The sequence below is a fragment of the Podarcis melisellensis genome (genome assembly GCF_964234715.1).
Source record: "Podarcis melisellensis genome assembly, chromosome: 10".
Lineage (NCBI taxonomy): Eukaryota > Metazoa > Chordata > Lepidosauria > Squamata > Lacertidae > Podarcis > Podarcis melisellensis.
In genome coordinates, this window is record NC_138542.1 from 15,385,061 (window position 1) to 15,405,685 (window position 20,625).

Below are 20,625 nucleotides of genomic sequence, written 5' to 3' on the forward strand. Positions count from 1 at the left end.
ATTCTCTAAATTAGACCCATGTTTATAGTACTACTAATTTCCCCTCAGTATGCTGGCACAAATGACTATTACCACAGCAAATAGGGAGGTACAGTAAATACCTTCCTATTTTAGTTTTACAAACTCCTTCTGAAATTTGCACATTTTAGAACATCTTGGCTTTCTCTGTAATAGGATGGTTGTTTTATTAGTTGCTGTGAGGCTCAGTTTGTTTTTATGCTCTGGCTTCTATAAACACATTAAATGATCAGACTTTCTTCTCTTTTTACATTTGTAAAGAAAATCTATATGGAATACTGATCAAAATTGCAATTTACATATGAATTTACACACACACACACACACACACACTCAATATCCAATTCCCAAGCATATGGAGCAAGAAGAAGGCATAAGATGAGGTGGGGAACTGAGGTGCTAATGGACTCCAACTCCCATCAGCCCAAGTTACCAAGGCCAATAGTCACAGATTATAAGACAATCAGTCATGCAACATCTGGCAAGGGCACTGGCTCCCTATCGCTGGTCTAAGATGAGCACAACCTAACATTTCAGTGAAGGCTATGCAATGTCCTTTTGTAAGTAGCATGTACCAGTGCTCAACTATGAACGTAAACATGTTCAGGATACAGTCTATCCCAATGCAAGCAAAGCATGCAGATTTAATAAGGAATGATCCAATTATTTTATTGGAGAATAGACAAGCGGCGCAGGGAATACCAACAGGACAAATGAGGAAAGCAGGACCTTAAAAGAAATACGGTACTGAGAAAATAGTTTTAGGAAGGAGCTATATTTCTTTTGAAAAAGCTTAGATCTAACAACAACATACGAATGTGGAAAAATCATGTCGTTTCTGGAGTAACGTCATGAATTCATAAATGTTTGAAATGTTTTACACACAGTAAAGGATCAACTGCCTCAACTAAATTTGGCTGGGAGCTGTGGAGATACTTAGTAAAAGCAGCTGGCCAGGAAGGTTGCAGTAGGACCTGGGAGATCAGGGCTGAAACCGCAGCCAGACATGAAGCTCACTTGGTGATCTCGGGCCAGTCAGTACCTCTCAGCTTTACCTTGGGAATGTGACCTTAGGAATGGGAAATGGCCCTGTAACAAAATTAGCAAATATGATAGAAATGGAAGCAGGAGAAAGTTCAAAGGACTAGGCACAGGAGGAAGGAGAAGTGAGTACAATGTTATTCCAAAGGTCCCCAAACACTCTTGAGCAGATTTGGGGGGGGGGGGCGGGGCGGGGAGAGGATGCACAAGTGACTGCAGAGGGAAGGGGGAAGTAGTGAAAACCGTTTCTCATGCTTTCTGCTAACAGCATCCTCTGCCGGCTCACAGACTTCTATCAGTGGATATATACCAATATCAGGAAAAATCCACTTCTCAAAATGACTAATAAATATTCCACCTTTGTTGAACAATTCAGAACTTACATGTTTCAAAATACGCTGAACATAATAGTTCAACGTAATGTTTTATTTCGCTTCCCTGAGCTTTGTAGCATCGTGTTTAGACAAGTTTTATCATCTTCATTTGTCTGAAGTAGCATCAATGTCTTCTAATGAAATAATGTTTTCTAATCATCATACATTTTAAACAGACACAGAGTCAATATTTCAAAGAGTGTGCGCTTGCGTTTTTTGAACCAACACTGCTTACTGGATACTTCTGAACTGCTGTGTTTCATTTCAATTTTTACCATCAACGAAGAGCAACCTTCTGGTTCATGTCTCAAACCCAAGTGTCATGGGGCTCTACAGATGCACTTAGTTCCCACCCCAGAAGTCCAAACTCAATCTTTACCATCAACCAAGAGCAACCTTCTGGTTCATGACTCAAACCCAAGTGCCATGGGGCTCTACAGAGGCACTTAGTTCCCATCCCAAAAGTCCAAACTCATTACATTCAGTCAACAGCACAGAACTCTTAAGATACAACAGGATTTTGTAGTCAGAAATTGGTCATTTTGGTCGAGTTTATTTAACCGCTTCCTAGCTTGAGTTTTTGCAGACAAAATTTTCTAGGCATTCATATGACATTCTTGAACTTTGAGACTTCTGTTTAAAGTATTGATTTCAAAAGGTGAAGATGCCACTGAAACAGGTATTCAGGCTGTTGGGCAGATGATCAGCCTTTCAGCAAGAGGAGGTAGAAACCCTTGCTCTGTATCTACTGAATGGAAGAGGCACACGGTCATCACACAGCATGGGAAAAGCGAGAAGGAGGCTATCACCATTCTTCCCTAGAAGTAGGTGACTGTGCTAGACTACAACCCCCTTGAAAAAGCCTGTATAAATAGGGATTTCAAGAATGCTCCTTATTTGTCCTTAACTGTTGCTGTTAAAACGTAATCTGACCCACAAGTTATCCAACAAGAGGTAGTAATTTGCCTGAAAACTACGAATCACATATTTGTATTTAACAGGGCAACTGATCAAGACTGGTAACAGTTGGAACTGTCAAGTTATTAGGACTCTGATCTGCTAGGATCCATATCCTGACAGGGTTTATTACTACAAAACTGTTTAGCATTCCACAACACAGCAGAACCAATCAACATGGAATTGTGCATGTGCTTTCTAGTGACAGATTCAAAATACAAGTGCATGGGATTTTCTTTCCCTGAGCGAAGAGTTATCAGTGTTCAATTGAGCAAAATGTTTAACAGCTGAGCACTAAATGGCCTGAATGCTGCCATCTCTTGGAAACATCCTAATGAAAGTAACTGAGAAATTGGGTTTGTTTTGTTTTGTTTTGTTTTAAAATCAGCTCTAGAGCTAAGACCAAAACAAACCATATTCTTTGTCTCCTCATACTTTCTTCCAAGGCTTTAATTTGGTATTCACTTTTTATTGTCAGTGCCTAGACTTTTTATCCTGCATCAGTTCTTTCAAATACCACAAGGAAATCCTTGGGCAAATACAATCACATAAGGGACATTAGCCCATATTAAACACGCTGCCTCAATTAAAATAAAATCATTAATGGAGACAAAACCCTTTGGTTAGTATGCACTTCATTATGCGTTTCGCTATTTCAAGAATTCAAAAAGCATTCCTGGGGCAGATACCAAGAGCTGACCAATGACATTACAAGGTTAATAGCCCCGACCTAATCATATTAGAAATATTCAAGTTTCAAAGAGAGTCTATTGGAATCTGCATTTTATTAAACTGCTGAACAGTGCAGAAAGATGGCATTACACACTAAACTTATGCTTTATGGGATTAAAATGTTAGGATCAGAGACTCCGTAGAACAGAGTAGGCTCGAAAATGAAATGTTGCATAAGCTAGTGTTAGTGGAATGATCCTCAAAGCCCTTAGGTGCAGATTAGCCTATACGACTTTGTCCTTTTCAATCCTTTGTTTTCTTTCAGGCCACCTTTTGACCCTGAAACTGCTATAATTGCAGCTCTTCAGAGACAAAGTGAAGTGATATGTTGCTGATATGCTTCTTAGGTTGCTATGTTACAGTGATTATCTAATTAGGTACCTGCCTGAAGTGAATAATAATGGCAGCATTTAAACAAATCGATAAAATACATCCAATCAGTTCTTGGCAAGCCTTTATACCAGTTTTTATATATACTGGCTTAGAGAATAACCATTCAACTTTATGCTTGGGCAGCTCCATATAGGACTTGTATACCGTAAATGCTGACATATAAGACAATCTTTTAAGTGAGCCCATTTAATTGGTCTGGAAAGCAAGTTCCACTCTCTGAAAGTGTTGATAAAATAGAAGCTAATATAATAAAACATTAATGCTGTTTTTGCATCTTCTCTGAAAGCAAACATAGAGGTACAAAAGGAGAAGAAAGAGGGCAATTCTGCTAGCGCAACAGTAAAAACATTTTCTAGATGTTGCAGGTTAAGCTTACTTCAAATAAAGTGATTGTAAGGTTAACACATGAGCAAAGTTTGCCTGGAACATTCTGCCGAGTTTTTAAACAAATGCAGTTGTATATCCTAGTAAACATTGATTCAGAGTTTCACGATGACTTACAAAATAAAATGAGTAGGATCAACAGAAATGTAACATCACATACGTGTAATATATCAAAAGCAGAAAATAAAAAGCTGTTTGAATGCACAACAAATCACAAGCCAGATTGTCATTTCCTAGAGGTCGGAGAGCATAAAAGTTGGTAAAAGGCACATTCTTGAAAAAAGACACCATAAGTGAACTACATTCCCGATTCTTCTAGGACCGCAACCACACCCAGATCAGAAAAAAACTAGGATATCTCCTTATCACTATCATTTCTTTCTTGAGGTAGATTAATAAGAACACCTCTCTCTCTCACACACACACACATACACACCTTTACAGTATGAAATCTGAGGTCAGCAGAGATAGTGAAGCTCAGTTTCACCAAAATACAATGGCAGTACATAACACACGTACATACAACCCGGGTAGCTAAAATCTAAGCAGTTGTTTCATATCTAATAATGCCAGTTCAGCTGATGCCTTACAGTACCTGCCATGCCATCTTCTAAAGTGATCATGCCAGTAAATTTGCAAAGGACTTGCTATATTAGAGCCTAAACTAAAGTTTGGCATCATAATAGGCTGTAAGAAAAGTGGTTCTGCTAATTGTAGCCACTGTCCTGGGGTCTTAGGCAATCCCATCCCATGATCTCATCTTAGCTGGAGATTGTCATGGGAATGGCATGTTATAGCTATACTGGGTTAAATAGACTGGATGTTTAAACCAGAATATTCCGCTCCTTCACTACTGAACATTTGTGTCAATTCTATTTAAGTTTCTGAAAAGGTAGATTTAATGTAGATAAATGTAGAACATTTCTAAGTGCAGTACAACCTGTCTCATGATTTGTGTGCAAGATGTAAAATTCATTAATTTACATTGTCTATGCTTAATTGATCACAGCTAAATGATGACTCCCTTCATATTCACCCCCATGACTTTGACGTTGACTTATTGTTCATTTCTTTAGCTAAAGCTGGGACATTTGAGATTTTCACAGGACTGAAGAAAAATAGATGCAAACGCTTGACAGTGCCAGGAGATAAAATAATTGTGCATGAAATTTAACTTATTCAACATTAAAATACAATGAGAACAAACGACTCGACATATTAATTCTATGTAGAACGGTATAATGGCTGAAATTGAAGGAAGTGTGGTTTCTGAACCACACTAACATATGCCTAGACTTACCTTTATTAATGTGAGTGATATACGGCTCTTTCTGGCCTCAGCTTAAGTGATAATAGCAGCTTTATGTTGGCCACTGCTTCACTAAGTGGTAAGTTCACAAGAGCGTATTTTATTGCAGCCGAAAACTCGGGACATTTTGATTGATCAGCTTAGATCTAAAGATGAACCCCCTAAAGTTCAGGTGTCTATGTCCCAGAAATAATTTTCAAAAAGGGGGGGGGGAGAAATTAATGTGACCATATGACCGGCTGGATGAAACATAGCATGTGTCGGAAGTTCCATGCGAACAGGAGCTACTCCAAATTACCTCTATGTGTACCGTATTTTTCGCTCTATAGGACTCACTTTTCCCCCTCCAAAAATGAAAGGGAAACGTGTGTGCGTCCTATGAAGCGAATGCAGGCTTTCGCTGAAGCCTGGAAAGCGAGAGGGGTCGGTGCGCACCAACCCTTCTCGCTCTCCAGGCTTCAGGCAGCCTGAAGCCCGGGGAGCACAGCGCCAACTCCTGCTGCACTCCCTGGGCTTCAGGCAGCTATCCACAAGCCTTCGGGCTCTGAAAGCTTGCAGATAGCAGCCTGTTCTGGGGGCTGGGGTCGGGGGAAGCTCGGGCTTCCCCCGTCCCCAGTCCTGCAAGCTCTGGGAGCGGCGGCGAGGTTGCACGCAATCTCGCCGTCGCTCCTGGACCTGTTCTGGGGGCTGGGGGGGGGGAATAAATTTTTTTTTCCTTTATTCCCCCCCCCCTTAAAACTAGGTGTGCCCCATGGTCCAGTGAGCCCTATGGAGCGAAAAATACGGTACAATGTATGCAGGCAAGATTTATGACAGTGAAGGTAACTCGACAGCCCCTGCTCACATATGTGAGAGAGGGCACATCCCTCTTATCTCTCTGCAAAACTCCAGTGGGCCAGATGAACCAGCTTTGTATCAGATGGCAAAGTGGCCATTGCTTCTTCCTTCCGTTGCCTTTTCACCTGGAATAAGCCGACTCAGTACTCCGACAACAAAATAAGCCTGCCAGCAACACAGTCACACAAACCATATAAAATGCACGTGTCCCTCATCGCAGTGGTGAATGTCTCTTTGCTGGAGGAAATAATCCCAGCTGCCTTGAAAGAGGCAGTGGTTCTTAAGAAGTCCTCCCTGGAACCTGAGCTACCATCAAATTGCCAATATCCCATTCCTGGGCAAGATTTTTGAGCGGGTGGTGACGGCACAGCTTCAAGTGTACTAGGATGGAGCCAATTACGTGGATCCATTACAATCTGGTTTCAGTACTGCATTTCAGCTGTGCAATTCTCTCTCCTTGGAAGCACAGATGGCCACATTGCCTACTAAGAACTCATCTCTTCCCCAAGCTTTTGTAGGAGCTGGCTGAGTCTGCTCTGCATAGTACACTATGTATTATTCTAGTGCTACTAGTTTTACCATCTGAATTGTTTCCATGTTGGGTTTTTTTGTTATATTTTTTATTCCTGCTGTAAACCACGTTTGCGGTGATAAGCAATCTATAAATTCAATAAATAAAATAGTTTCATCTGAAACAGTTTCAAGGAAGACGTTTGCTTATTTCTTTTCCTGAAAACAAAGGCTACTTCACTTACTTGAAAGTCTCTTTCCTCTAAGATCTCCTTCTTCCATCTGACAAGGAAGGCAGCACACACATATAAATGGAAGTGAGAAAATCCCTCTGGTTCAGACTGAGAAAGAGAAAGAGAATTTATGTATAACCAGACAATAACTGCAGTTTATTCATTGTGATATTCTGTCATTTTTCTAGTTACTCCAAAGTTAATTAGCTCCAGGAGGTAAAGTTGTTCCTGATTTTTATGATTGAATTATTAAATCAAACTCCAAAATCAGATCCCAAATAATTTTATCTTTATTGCAGGTGGGGAATTGCTCACCAGGAACCAACACTATTTCAGAGTACTCTATCCAATTATATAAAAGGCATGCTATATCAATTAAGCTTTGCAGTAAGCGTCAAGTAAAGATTTCTGGTGTCAGTCTTTGTGTTGAAAACTGCTTTAATTGTGCCAGTGAACCATCTTTTGTTGAGAGGAATAGACGGTGGGGTTTTAATCCTGTTTATTCTCCTTGACTTCTTGATTGTCTTTGTCACCATTTAGCATAGTAACATTATACACTGCCTGCCAAAACTGAGAATATGAGCATCACACTGTGATGCTTCCATTCCTACCTGTCAGAAAGGAAGAAAGTGCTTGTCCCTTGAGACCCAGCTTGTGGGATACCACAGAGATAAATCTTATTTCCCAAACTATTTAACATCAACATGAAGCTGAGATCATTAGAGCTTCTGAAGTTGAATGCCCCCAATACAATACCATTATACCATGAGAAATCCAGGTAATTACAAGCCTGTTGGCCTAGATTTTTTTTCCAGGTAAATTGGTGGAAACTATTATTACAGGTAACACATTATTAAGCATATAGAAGAAAAGGTTTTGCTGAGGAAGAATCAGCATTGCTTCTGCAAAGTTACCGTATTTTTCGCCCCATAGGATGCACCGCCCTATAGGACGCACCGCCCTATAGGACGCACCTAGTTTTTTTGGGGGGGGAATAAAGAAAAAAAAATATTTCCCCCCCCCCAGGCACGGGGCTTGGCGCCGGGCTCCCGAGGGTTGTGCAGAGCTTCCTGAAGCCTGGAGAGTACCAACCCCTCTCGCTCTCCAGGCTTCAGCGAAAGCCTGTATTCGCCCCATAGGACGCACACACATTTCCCCTTCATTTTTGGAGGGGGGAAAAGTGCGCCCTATAGAGCGAAAAATACGGTAAATCCTCAGTCACAAGTATTTGACATCTTTGAATATGTCATGATGTACGTGAACTTTCACAATGCTTTCAACAAAGTCCCTCCATCAAAGCTTTGAATAAAATTAGCAGACAGAGAAAAAGAGGTTGGCTGCGCCTATGGATTATTTCTAGATAAACATGAAATAGGGGGTAGAAGCAAACAGACAGTACTCACAATGAAGTAAGATTCCCAATGCTATTTAAAGTGTTCATAAATAATGAGGAGATTGGGATGAGCAGTGAAATTCTGGCATTTAAACCTGAGAAACATGGAATCCGCTGACTTCACGTTCATTGGTGAGGTCTGAACTGACGGTGACTAAGCAAGAAAATCTGGAGGTCATGGTGGATAGTTCAATTAAAACTGCTCTGAAAAGGGCGAATTGCAATTGGGGGCTATTGAATGCCAATTGCTGGAGAATAATAGCAGAAGAGTGCTAGTACTCTTCAAGCCCCATTTGTGGACTTCACTGTGGACTTCTGACCCAAGCGGGCACTAATGTTCTCAAGTGGAGGTTGGGGGGGGGGTATAAACAGTTTTCAGTCTAGGTCCAAGACGAACGAAACAAAGCCAGAGAAGAAACTCAGCACAAAGTTCATGAGAACCTTCGAATAATCTTTACCAAAAGTGAACACTGCTGTTATACAAGCTACATCCAACAGCTCTTTCAAAATAATTGTAAAACATGCCATTTGCTCCTGATATTTTCCAATTCCACATTGCGTTCCAATACTGTTTTCCTAGGCTCTTTTAAATCAAATCAAATGGGCTTAAGTATTCAATTCATTAAAGGAAAAATGCATATTCCCTTTAGATTTAAGAATTCATCATGGTTCAGAGATAAAACTAGGCTACAAAGTATTTCAAACGGATAGTCTTGGACAGTTTTGGAAATTGAGCAAAACACCTAATGCATAATTGCCTTTCCCAACACCTGCTACCTATTATAACTTTCCATTTGCAGCCCTTGAAGTTATGACCGGTTTCATCTTTAAATGTATAAAACGGCGGGCCAATAGCTAAAAGCTATTTTTTTTAAAAAAAAATAAAAAATATCAAATATAAACAATGACCTTGATTAAAATATTTTAGCAAAAGATCTTAAGACAGATGTACAGCCTTCCAGAAGACTTATTCTGAACATATTAGGCATGACTCGGAGCGCATCACCACAGAGGCATCTGTCATCATCCATAAAAATCATTTAGAAGGTTAGCATCACAAATATTACATTGCCTTGCAAAAAGTTTATCGCTCCTGTGGATGAAATCGAAGCCATTATTTCAGCCTTGGCCCACAAAAATCTCATGAATTAATCAGGGGATGGATGTAGAACGGTGGGAAAGTTAAAGAAGTAAAGCAGAACATGTTCGTGGTAACAATGCTGAAAAAGAAATTGCTTTTATCTACAGAATACTGCTTAATTGGTGTTGTTGTTGTTTAGTCGTTTAGTCATGTCCGACTCTTCGTGACCCCATGGACCAGAGCACGCCAGGCACTCCTGTCTTCCACTGCCTCCCACAGTTTGGTCAAACTCATGTTGGTAGCTTCGAGAACACTGTCCAACCATCTCATCCTCTGTCGTCCCCTTCTCCTTGTGCCCTCCATCTTTCCCAACATCAGGGTTTTTTCCAGGGAGTATTGGAGCCTCTGTCCTTCCAGTGAGCACTCAGGGCTGATTTCCTTCAGAATGGATAGGTCTGATCTTCTTGCAGTCCATGGGACTCTCAAGAGTCTCCTCCAGCACCATAATTCAAAAGCATCAATTCTTCGGTGAGCAGCCTTCTTTATGGTCCAGCTCTCACTTCCATACATCACTACTAGGAAAAACCATAACTTTAACTATATGGACCTTTGTCAGCATGGTGATGTCTCCGCTTTTTAAGATGCTGTTTAGGTTTGTCATTGCTTTATGTATAAGCTAAGCAGGCATCTTTTAATTCGTGATTGCTGTCACCATCTGCAGTGATCATGGAGCCCAAGAAAGTAGAATGTCTCACTGCCTCCATTTCTTCCCCTTCTATTTGCCAGGAGGTGATGGGCCCAATGGCCATGATCTTAGGGTTTTTTTTGTTGTTGTTGAGCTTCAGACCATACTTTGCGCTCTCCTCTGCAAGTGTATTTCGACACGGAAATTGTGGGCTGCACATTGCCATGCCATGCAGCAGGTGGGGGGAGGGTAGCAAAGTTAAAATTTGACACCCCAGCCCTCGTGCTGCCTTCCCAAAGCTGGAAGCTAAGTACTGAGCTTTGGGAAGGAGGTGTGAGGCTCTAGCAGGGTCCTAACTGGGAAAGTGCTAACTAGGCTTTGAGAGGGAGGCAGGAAGACTCTAGGACCATATCAGAGCCTCCTTCCCAAAGACCAGTGCCTTGCTTTCGCAGCCTTGGGAAAGCAGTGCAAGGGCTGGGAGGGGTGTCAAATGTTGCTGAGGGCCGCCACAAAGGCAGCGAGGGCCACACACTGGACCACCCTGGTTTAAAGGGTTAATTCCTAGCCTTGGAAGGGGCTACAAACACCATTTTCATATTATTTCTAATAACTTTTAAAGTTGTAACATTTTAGACCTGCAATATGAATCTTGAAGGTATCAAATATTAACAGTATTTTTTCAAGTGCTTTTGGTTTTTTTTTTTTAAAAAGTACCACACCATAGAAGTTAAATATTTAAGACAATAACTTTTTGTCATCAAAAATTCCTACCCTCTGAAAGGTAGAAAACTTTCAGGGGAAATAATTTTATGAGTCTAGTCTAGGTAGAGGAAATTAAAACGGTTAATTTCAGGCTGAAATAAATCTAACAGCAACTGCCTCCGATAGCCCTTCAACAAAGCTCATTCACCAACCAAGATTGTTTCACCTGGAAAAGAACATTTCTAGACTCACAAAAGGTCTGATGTTCCTGGAATGAAGTCCAAAGGCATCTTCTACTTTGGAATATAGCAATATAGTCATACCCCAGGCTGAATATGCTTCAGGTCAAGCATTTTCAAGTTACGCTCCGCGGCGACCCAGAAGTAACAGAACGCATTACTTCCAGGTTTCGCCGCTCATGCATGAGCAGACGCTCAAAATGACGTCACGCGCATGCGCAGAAGCGGCAAAACGCAACCCGCGCACACGCAGACGTGCAGTCGCGTGTTACGTTCTACTCAGAATGAGAACGGGGCTCCAGAACGGATCCCGTTCAGATCCAGAGGTACCACTGTATCCTAAACTTGAGATTGTCGTATAATACGGTTGGCTAAGAATGCAAGTATCCACAATTCTTTTCTTTTCTGCCCCCCCCCCTTTAGAATAAACAGAGGTTGACAACTTGACATTTCATTTAGCGTTAGGGGAGAAATGACAAGTTTATATAATATTTCCTCCCTTCTTAAAACACATTAAACTGTTATTTGCAGATTCCTCTCCAACAAACACCCTGCAATTTATAAACCATTTAAGAATATCAGAAAGACACATCTGCAGTAACTGATCATCCCTCCAGGGAAAAATATAGGTATTCCCAATTGTTAAACCTGCTACCGGCGGTAATGGCATTCATCAGTGATTTTTCTTGTGAGCTTTTACAATGGCCTTGCTACTTGACTGCAACCAGCTGCAAAGCTGCTTTATTCTGTTATCACATCCGCATGAGGGAATGAATGCCAAGGATTCAATAGTCCTGCTAAGGAAACAGTCACACAGTTGGAATAGCAATAAGTAGACTCAATTGAAGGCATCCTTTCACACTCCCTCGCTTTTGCAGAATGAATGCATGAATGACAAAAAATTAAAAAATGAAAATTCTCAGGTGCTGATGCTAAGGAAGATATACAAAATATAAATAAAATATAAAATAGAGCGTGTCACTGTTTAAAGAGAAGGGTCTGGAGAGGATATAAACTGATGTAGCATCATAACAGAGATAAAACTGGCAGGCTTTATTTTGTACTTGAGAAAGTACAGAGGGAAAATCCTAGAACCCATTCTATTAACAATAAGATGCTCTGAATTGCAACCAGAGATGATACTTCCTAAACTATGAAACAGTTTTTATGCTTTCTTAGGGGATGGGAGCCTTCATGGTTTCTACATTGAAGATAACGGAGATAAGCAAACTGGGGTAGTATTGTAGGTGCCTGAAATCTCATTTATTTCCAGCACTTATAGCTATGCAATCCCTCAATCAGTTTATTATGGCCATAGAGGGCAGTTTAAAAATAGCTAAAATGCAAAATTATAAAAGCAAGATAGAATAATTATTTAAAAAACAAGCTGGAATAAGAGCAGGGAGACAAGAGTCGCTGACCAGCAGGTTAAAAAAACTAGAATTCTAACTGTTTCTAAAGCAATCCAGTTGAAGACCAGGGAGGAAGAGTCATGTGTTCGAAACACAAGATTACATAAAATGTAGCATGATTCTGTGCATCTCCAATTACCCATAAAAAAACCATGATAAATCAAGGACAGCAAGCCTTATAGAGGCAACATTACTATTACATTTATAGCTATGCATACAAAAAAATGACTAGTTCTGCTGGGTTAAAATGTTTAAAAACTGGTCCTAATTAGAAACAGCTAAAACTGATGTGGACAAGATCGATCTTGCACATTTAAGACAAGCCATGAACTTCGTTGCTTACCCAACAGCCACAGTTCATCCATATATCTGACCAGAAACCAAACATCAATGACAAGAGGGAGAGCTAGGGAGGTGATTTGGAAGCAATGGGCAAGCTGCCAAGGAAACCACTTGCCAGACTGAGCAACTTTCATTCATGCCTTTGGACTAGTGGAACGTTCTCAATTTGAAAGATTTAGATTTCATACAAAGCAGAAGCTTGATTCCTGATCATTAAACATTACTCCACTACTGCAGCTTCTGCATAGACTCTGTACTGGAGTCTTCTCACTACAATTCCCATCAGCCTCAGCCAGCACAGCCAATAGTCATGGATGATAGGAACTGTAGTTCAAAACATCTGGTCAGCCCAAAGAGAAGGGTCCTATGCTATGTTTCAGATTCAGTTCAAGGTGCTGGATGAAATTTTAACATCCTTAAATGGCTCAGTTCCGATATATCTGGAGGAGTCCCTGCTTATTTCATATCACCATCTCAAATATCTGGCAATGTCTTCTGGTCTGGTCAGTGCCTGGGTAGAACCCCTGAGTTCCATGAGGGATGAAAGGCAGCATAAAAATGAAAGAAATCAATAAATAATATCAATCAGAAGAAGCTCTTAAGTGTACCATCTGTGAAACAATTTAAGACCACAACAGCCTGCGGGCAAACCTTCTTAGCAATTGCTCTTCAATGGAGGAAGCCTAGAGCTGATTAGCTGATTAGGCAATGTGGAATATGTTTTAATATTTGATTTATTTTATTATTTTAGTTTATTATTTTACTTTTTTATTTTAGTTATTATTTTAGTTAATGTTATTATACTTTTTCAAAAAACTATGTTTCTATAAATCAGATCAAAAATTGCCACACATTTTTTCCCCTTTTGTACCAGTGAATCACCTCTGAAGAGCTCACTAAGGTCAAATGAATTTTAATCATTACATTTTTACACTGCTGCATAGACATTAAATAACAGGGGTTTTCTTCCTGGTCCTTTCCAAAAACCTCTCATCCGCTTGCTAGTTAAATCTCTGTAACGTTTACCTCTTCTGAAACCCATTTCACTGTGACAAGGGTCACATCCTTGCTTTTTGCATTGGGAAAAAAATACTCTTATACCGACTCCGATCCCTGATGAATATTTGGATGTGGGGGTTTTGCAAGAGAGATTCCTATACCAGCACGATTGAATTAACACAAATCAGTTTTGGCACCATTTGTTGCCATGGGAAAGACTGACAGCAGCATCCACAGATGAATTAAAATTAATAGTGGCATCATCATGCCTTTTCATCTTAACTTCCTGAAATGAAGGTCATACAACTCCAAATGGACCTGATGGGACAAAGGTGCAGTCAATATCCCATTTAAGTGGTCCAATTCCCACTTAGTGGAGCTGGATTGTAGCTTTATTTTCTTTTTCTTTTGAATTAGCACATATCTGTGTATCTGACAGAAGTTGCATTTTTAATGTTTCTGTAGAAGCAGGCTTCAAAACTAAATTTTCTACTTCTTAAAGATGTCTGAATTGCCTAAGAAGAAAAATAGTAGCAACAATGTACCCTGCCAATTTAGAAATAACAGTGCAGTAATTCTCCCCCCCCCCCCAAATCAGCATGTTGCTAGACATATGCTAGGTGGAGTTCCTTTAATATTATATTACTGCAGTACAGAGCTTTGAGCAACCCAGATTCAATGGACATGGGTATGGAATGCAAGCATGTTTTTAATCTAATTTTGTGGTCTCCTGAATCCTGAAAATGCCATGGGTTAGAATAAAGGAGATCTTGCACATCTATTCTGCAACCCTGTAACATAGGAGTGGTGAAATGGATTTCACTGATAGGCAGAAACAGAACTCCCCCAGTGTCACAGGCTACTTTAAAAGATGGATGGTCCTGACCCATTATCTATCCTTAATTAAGACCCATTATCTATCCTTAATTAAGTATTCTATGTATATGTTTAAATCTACGTTTGGTTCTAGCTCCTATTTATTTAATAATTATTCACCTGGATTCATACTGTTATACTATTTATGCATATGTTTTGTTTATGCTGGTCTATGACCGTAATAAAGTACTTGACTTGACTTGATGGTCCTGACCAGAATCTGGGACATGTTTGCAAAAAATGGGACCTTATTAGGTGCTATCCGAATTTTAGTCCCTCGGATGTATCTTATTGCACCCACATCCTTCTCTCTTTCTTGAGGGGAAAAAAAAGCCTGCTTGTACTACGGAAATCATAACATTTCAGAAACTGTACCCTGAATCGCTAAGGTATTTTTCACACACAGTGTGAAAGTACCTGCTGAGATACTTCTTCAGAGTCAGGAACGTCATTTGCTGCTTTGAAGTGGAATTGCCCTGCTACATATCAACATTATGGAAAGTGCCTTCTGACACCATAAAGCCTAACAAATTTATTATGGCATAAGCTTTTGTAGACTACTGTGCATTTCAGCAGGTACGGGTAGTGCTCCCCCGAGCTGTAGTTGTGTCTCTGTACACACACCCAAACACTCAGAAATAACAGTGATATATATTACTCCAGCACACAAAAAATATTTGTTGGTATCACAACAATCCTGGGCACTGTTCTGCCTAATAACAAATGCAGGGTGATTAAAAAAAATCATTTGTCCAGTTCAACCCACAAGTGGCTACTCTTAATGAATTTCCAAATGCTACGACGCTGTACTAACCCAGTTCTGGGAATAAAATGCATGTTCAGTGTCTGGTGGGGCTGTGAGAAAGTCAAGAGTTTTGGGGGTGTATACATGAAGAATTGGGACGCAGGTGGCGCTGTGGGTTAAACCACAGAGCCTAGGACTTGCCAATCAGAAGGCTGGCGGTTCGAATCCCCGCGACGGGGTGAGCTCTCGTTGCTCGGTCGCTGCTCCTGCCAACCTAGCAATTCAAAAGCACGTCAAAGTGCAAGTAGATAAATAGGTACCGCTCTGGCGGGGAGGTAAACGGCGTTTCCGTGTGCTGCTCTGGTTCACCAGAAGCGGCTTAATCATGCTGGCCACGTGACAAGGAAGTTGTACACCAGCTCCCTCGGCCAATAAAGCGAGATGAGCGCCACAACCCCAGAGTCGGCCACGACTGGACCTAATGATCAGGGGTCCCTTTACCTTTACACGAAGAATTAAAAAAGATGTTCAGAACCTCAATTGAAAAGAAACCATAGGCATTCTTATTGAGCATTGTAGGGGAAGACATCCCACAAGATAAAAAAGATTATTTCTATACGCCACAGCCACAGCCAGATTATTGTTGGCAAGAAATTGGAAAGGAGATACCATCCCCACAAAGGAGGATTGGATAAACTAATTATGCAAATTTATAGGATTGGCCAAACTAACGGCAGCCATAAGGAACCAATCTAACCATAATTTGAGGAAGGAATGGCAATCTTTTGAGGGTTATATGAAAAAAACACTGTTCCAAAGACAGTATGTTGTTATGCCTAGATTAAGTATGTAAAGATGATTCAAAATAAAGTAAAATCAACAGTGACTAGATAGGGTTTAGTATAAAGACACCATGTATAATAGATATTAAAGAATAAAGGATGCCAAACTGAGGTGGGAGGAAGCCACATGGATATATAGCATAGTTTCAATTAATTTGATAAACACAGAATTTGAATTTGTTTATATGTAACTGTACAATTTTACAACTGTAACTTTACGTTCTTGAACAAAAAAAAAAGTGAATATAAATAAATAAATAAATAATGCATGTTCAGATCAGTGGCACTGGCATGAGCACTGACATGGTTCCACAGTAGGCCAACATCTTCAAGGCTGACTTAGAACACCACTTTCTCAGCTTCTTCAAGAGCAGCTCCTCCATCCGAGATAAAAACATGATATTGAATCATCTGGAATCATGGACATCATGGACAGAAAGCATCTGTGCTATTCTATCATGACTTCACCAAGTTCAACCTTACCATAGAAGACTCCAACCAAGAACTCACTTTCTGTACACCACTCTGCAGGTACGTAGATATATGAGCACCACCTTATACAGGAAGCCCACCGACTGCTATGTATACTTACAGGCTTTGTGCTTCTGCTCAAAACACACCACAAAATCCACAGGACCACAGCAAAGATCTAAGATGAAGCCACATTAGGCTTGGACAGGGACTGACAACCAAAAATATTCACATCTGGCATTCCTTAGACTACAATTACTCACCCGAAAGAGTGAAAACACAGATCAACAAGGCTAGATTGGTAACCAGGAATTATCTACCATAGGAAAGATATAGAAGCAGCTGTCGACACCTACAGCTCCCAGGTAAAAGCTTTTGTGTATCATCAATTACCTACAGCCCATATGGGAAAAATGACACAAACTGAATTAGGCTGAACATGCTTAGAAGCTACTGTGCCACTGGAAGTACTGCCCGATTAGTGTGTAACAAAACTAAGGCTTCCCTATTAACAAAAAGAAAGATATTCATATGAAGCTATGCTACATCAAGGAAACATCCCCCCTCCAAAGTCAACACTGAGAAACAGCACTAAGTGTAATGTGACTGAGAAACAGCAGCACTAAGAAAAAACTTGGATGTGATAGCATATGTGATGCAACAGTCAAGATGATCCTCCGGATTATGAACTTCAGCCACAGAAAGGGCTGTTCTGCTTTTATAAATTATAGAAGGGGGAGAGGGAAGAGACAGTGGTAGGAAGAATCTCGAGTACTTTCACTCCTTTAAATTGAAGCTGCCAAGAGTCATCTAGGGAGAAAATGTCAGACAGACAAGATGGAATGAAGCTTTGAACAATACAATCAAAATCACAAGAATACTTGAGAAGGGAGAGGATAACTCTAAACCCCAGACTTGTTATTCCACTGATGAAATGCAAACCCAAAATCAAATTAGCTTCACATTCTTCCTGCTGTGCCAAGAGGCTTATGCCAAGCAAAATTGTAAGTTGCTATAAAACAGAACTAGGCTATGGAATAAAAGGATGGGATTCATCAGTATTTAGGATCATTGCCTCAAAAAAAACCAATAACGTACATGGAATCTTTTTGTTGCAAGATTGTGTTTAGAAGCTTTCTATTCCACACTTAATTTTGGCAACAATGCCCCATTACAATATCCTTTCTTTCAGCAAAAATATTCTTCTATTTTTTGCTTTTAAAATAATGCACAATAATGGCCGTTTAGGAACATTACTGTCAACATTTTGACCCCTCTTCTAAACTTACTCAACCTTATGCAATCTCCACCGCAATCCAGCACAACCTATCTGTTCAGGAGGTGATCATAGAGATCCTTGCATACAGCAGAGAATGGTAGCTTGGTGCTAAGGAAGCAAATCTGGGTAAGTAGATACATATTAGTTTCTTTGTCATGTTATCTGCCTTCTGCTCAACCTGCCACCTACAACTCTCTTGCCTTGCTTCAGCCTCAGTAACACCATATAAGGACCACGCTTGATTGCATTAAAAAAACTCAACACTCCACAGTTCAAAGAGGAGGGAGGAGGAAGAAGTAACATTGCATGTCTGGTTATTCCAGCCACCAACCCAGAAGACATGAAATTAGTTGTTCTCTCCAGCCACTTGGGATTTCCTGCTTCACTCCCACTCTTGCTCTGGACAAGGGCTCAGGGTTAGCAAGATTACGGGGATAAGGCAGAAGACAAGAAACCACTTCTCTTGGGAGCAGTAGCAAGACATTGGCAAGGCTCGGATCATTTTCAGACCTTAACAAAGACTTAGTTTGTGTATATATGCTCATACTTTGCCTTTTATTAAAAGTTTAAATGTGAAGACATGCAAAGACATCTCTATTGGGGAGGGGATTTATTTGGGATATTTTTTCCCAGATTAATATGGTTATTTACAAGCACAACCAAGCAGGCTTGTGCACCTGTATATAGTTATACTCAGATTTATATACTACATTTTCCATGTCATTAGCTGCTGAATGTTTTAACTTTCCGTTTACGAGTGAGATTTTTATTCCAGTGCTCACCTTTACAGCTACTTACAGACTTAAACCATTAAACAATGTTCAGCTCCCTTAATTGGGAAAACGCATGTAACCCAATATTAGACTAATCAACACTTACTATGCCTCTAACAAATTATATGAAATAAAATTTAGACACATTAAAATAATAAGCTAGTTGAGAATGCCCGAGTCTATCTGGCTAATTGGGCAAGACAGTTGGATATTTAATAACCACATATTAGGTTGCAACAACCAAGACTAACAGTTCAGATTTGTCCTACATGCCATCTTTCAGAAATCTTCAAATGCTTGGAAATGCAATACATCTCCCAACTGCCTTGTTTCGTTTTCTAGTGAACCACTGACCACCACCATTAAAGCAAAATACTTGCTGCAAGTATGAAGATTTAATCTGTACAGAATCTGAATAGTTTACTTCCCGGAGACTGCATTGTTTTAATTAATATTGTATTTGAAATAATAATCGCCAGTCTTTTTGGAAATAATCAGGAGCTCTCACTTTCAATAGAAAGCGTCAAGAGGAGGCTAATATAACTCGTCTCATGAACAGACCAGTCTTGCCAATTAGTAGGCATCTTCAGTCTAATGCTGGGGTATGCAAAAAAGCATGGGAAATGGCAGAAATGGAATTATTTGGTGAAAGATTAATTCAGAGTGAATCAACAGAAAACTACAGAGTTCCACATAAAATAATCCTCCTATCTCTTGAGCCCACTTTCTCCCATATTAATCTGCCTATGCACTTGTGCTATTTCTGGAGGTCCTATTTTGTATCCTACTTCCCCACTCCCAGACATGAGCCAAATGGATGCAGAGGATGGAGCCTTGACTGTAATGGTGCCTAGATTGTGAGATTCTTTTCTGAAAGGGGGAAGGGGTTTGCTAGGTTTCACAGGGAAACACACAGAAATGGAAGCATCCAAAAATGTGAACAAAAAAAGGGGGGGTGTTTCTCAGAGATGCTGGAAAGAATGGTAGCTTATTGTTATATTAGCCCAACGCGTTTCAGCTCCAACGAGCTGTCTTCATGGGTTTATCTCCCTTGTTTCTTGTGTTTTAATGACCTTCCACAGCAAAGCTCCTATGGAATCTCCCTGCCTTTAAAACTGATGGGTTCTGAGCCACTGATAAACAAATGAGATAGACCCCCGAAGAAGGCTTGTTTGAGCCAAAACGCTTTAGGTTTCAGATGACAAAACCAATAATTAACATTTCCATTAATTCTTTTTTATTGCCGATACAGATTTATTGTTTAGGCATATAGTTTACTGCCTTTTTATATACAGTGGTACCTTGGTTTGTAAACAGTCTGGTTTGCATATGTTTTGGATTACAAACATGTCAAACCCGGAAGTACGTGTCCCAGTTTGCAAACTTTTTTTGGATTACAACCCATTTTTTGGATTATGAACAAAAAAATTTGGGCAGGCCCCATTGGCAAAAGCGTGCCTTGGGTTACAACCTGTTTTGGTTTACAAACGGACCTCCAGAACAGATTACGGTTGCAAACCAAGGTGCCATTGTATTTTGATTGTTTTATATGTGTTGTTTAGCATATTGCTTAGCTGCATTGAAATGTATGTGCAGGTGGTGGTTCAGACATTTCAAATAAAATGAAATGTCAATGACACAAGATTTTTTTGTGAGCCTTCTTTGGGTTATATAGCTCTCCTATATGCAGCCATGGAAGAGAGCTCATTTTTAATAGTGTACTTATAATATATGTGGGGCATATACAGGGTTGCCATATTTTGAAGAGAGAAAAAGAGGACGCTATGACGACTCTCATTTTAAATACCCCTACTATATGTAGACTACAGAAGCTGTGATATATTGCTGAGGGAGGCAGGAAAAGAGTAGAGGAAAGCAAGTCTTCAACCACCAGTTATGTCTGTGTCTCATGCAGAAAGACATTTTGGCAAATTAAAAAAATCCACCAAGAAAGAAATTTTATCCCAGAAAGAGGACGTGTCCTGGAAAAAGAGGATA

General features: G+C 40.1%; 1 protein-coding gene across 1 annotated transcript in view; it reads right to left on the bottom strand.

Annotated features, from left to right (window-relative positions):
• TBC1D22A (TBC1 domain family member 22A) overlaps positions 1 to 20,625 on the bottom strand; it is a 116,087-nt gene that overhangs the window by 22,093 nt on the left and 73,369 nt on the right. The window contains exon 12 of the mRNA XM_081929162.1: positions 6,801 to 6,896. Within this exon, the coding sequence (XP_081785288.1) occupies positions 6,801 to 6,896 (96 nt within the window). The remainder of the gene's footprint in view (positions 1 to 6,800; positions 6,897 to 20,625) is intronic.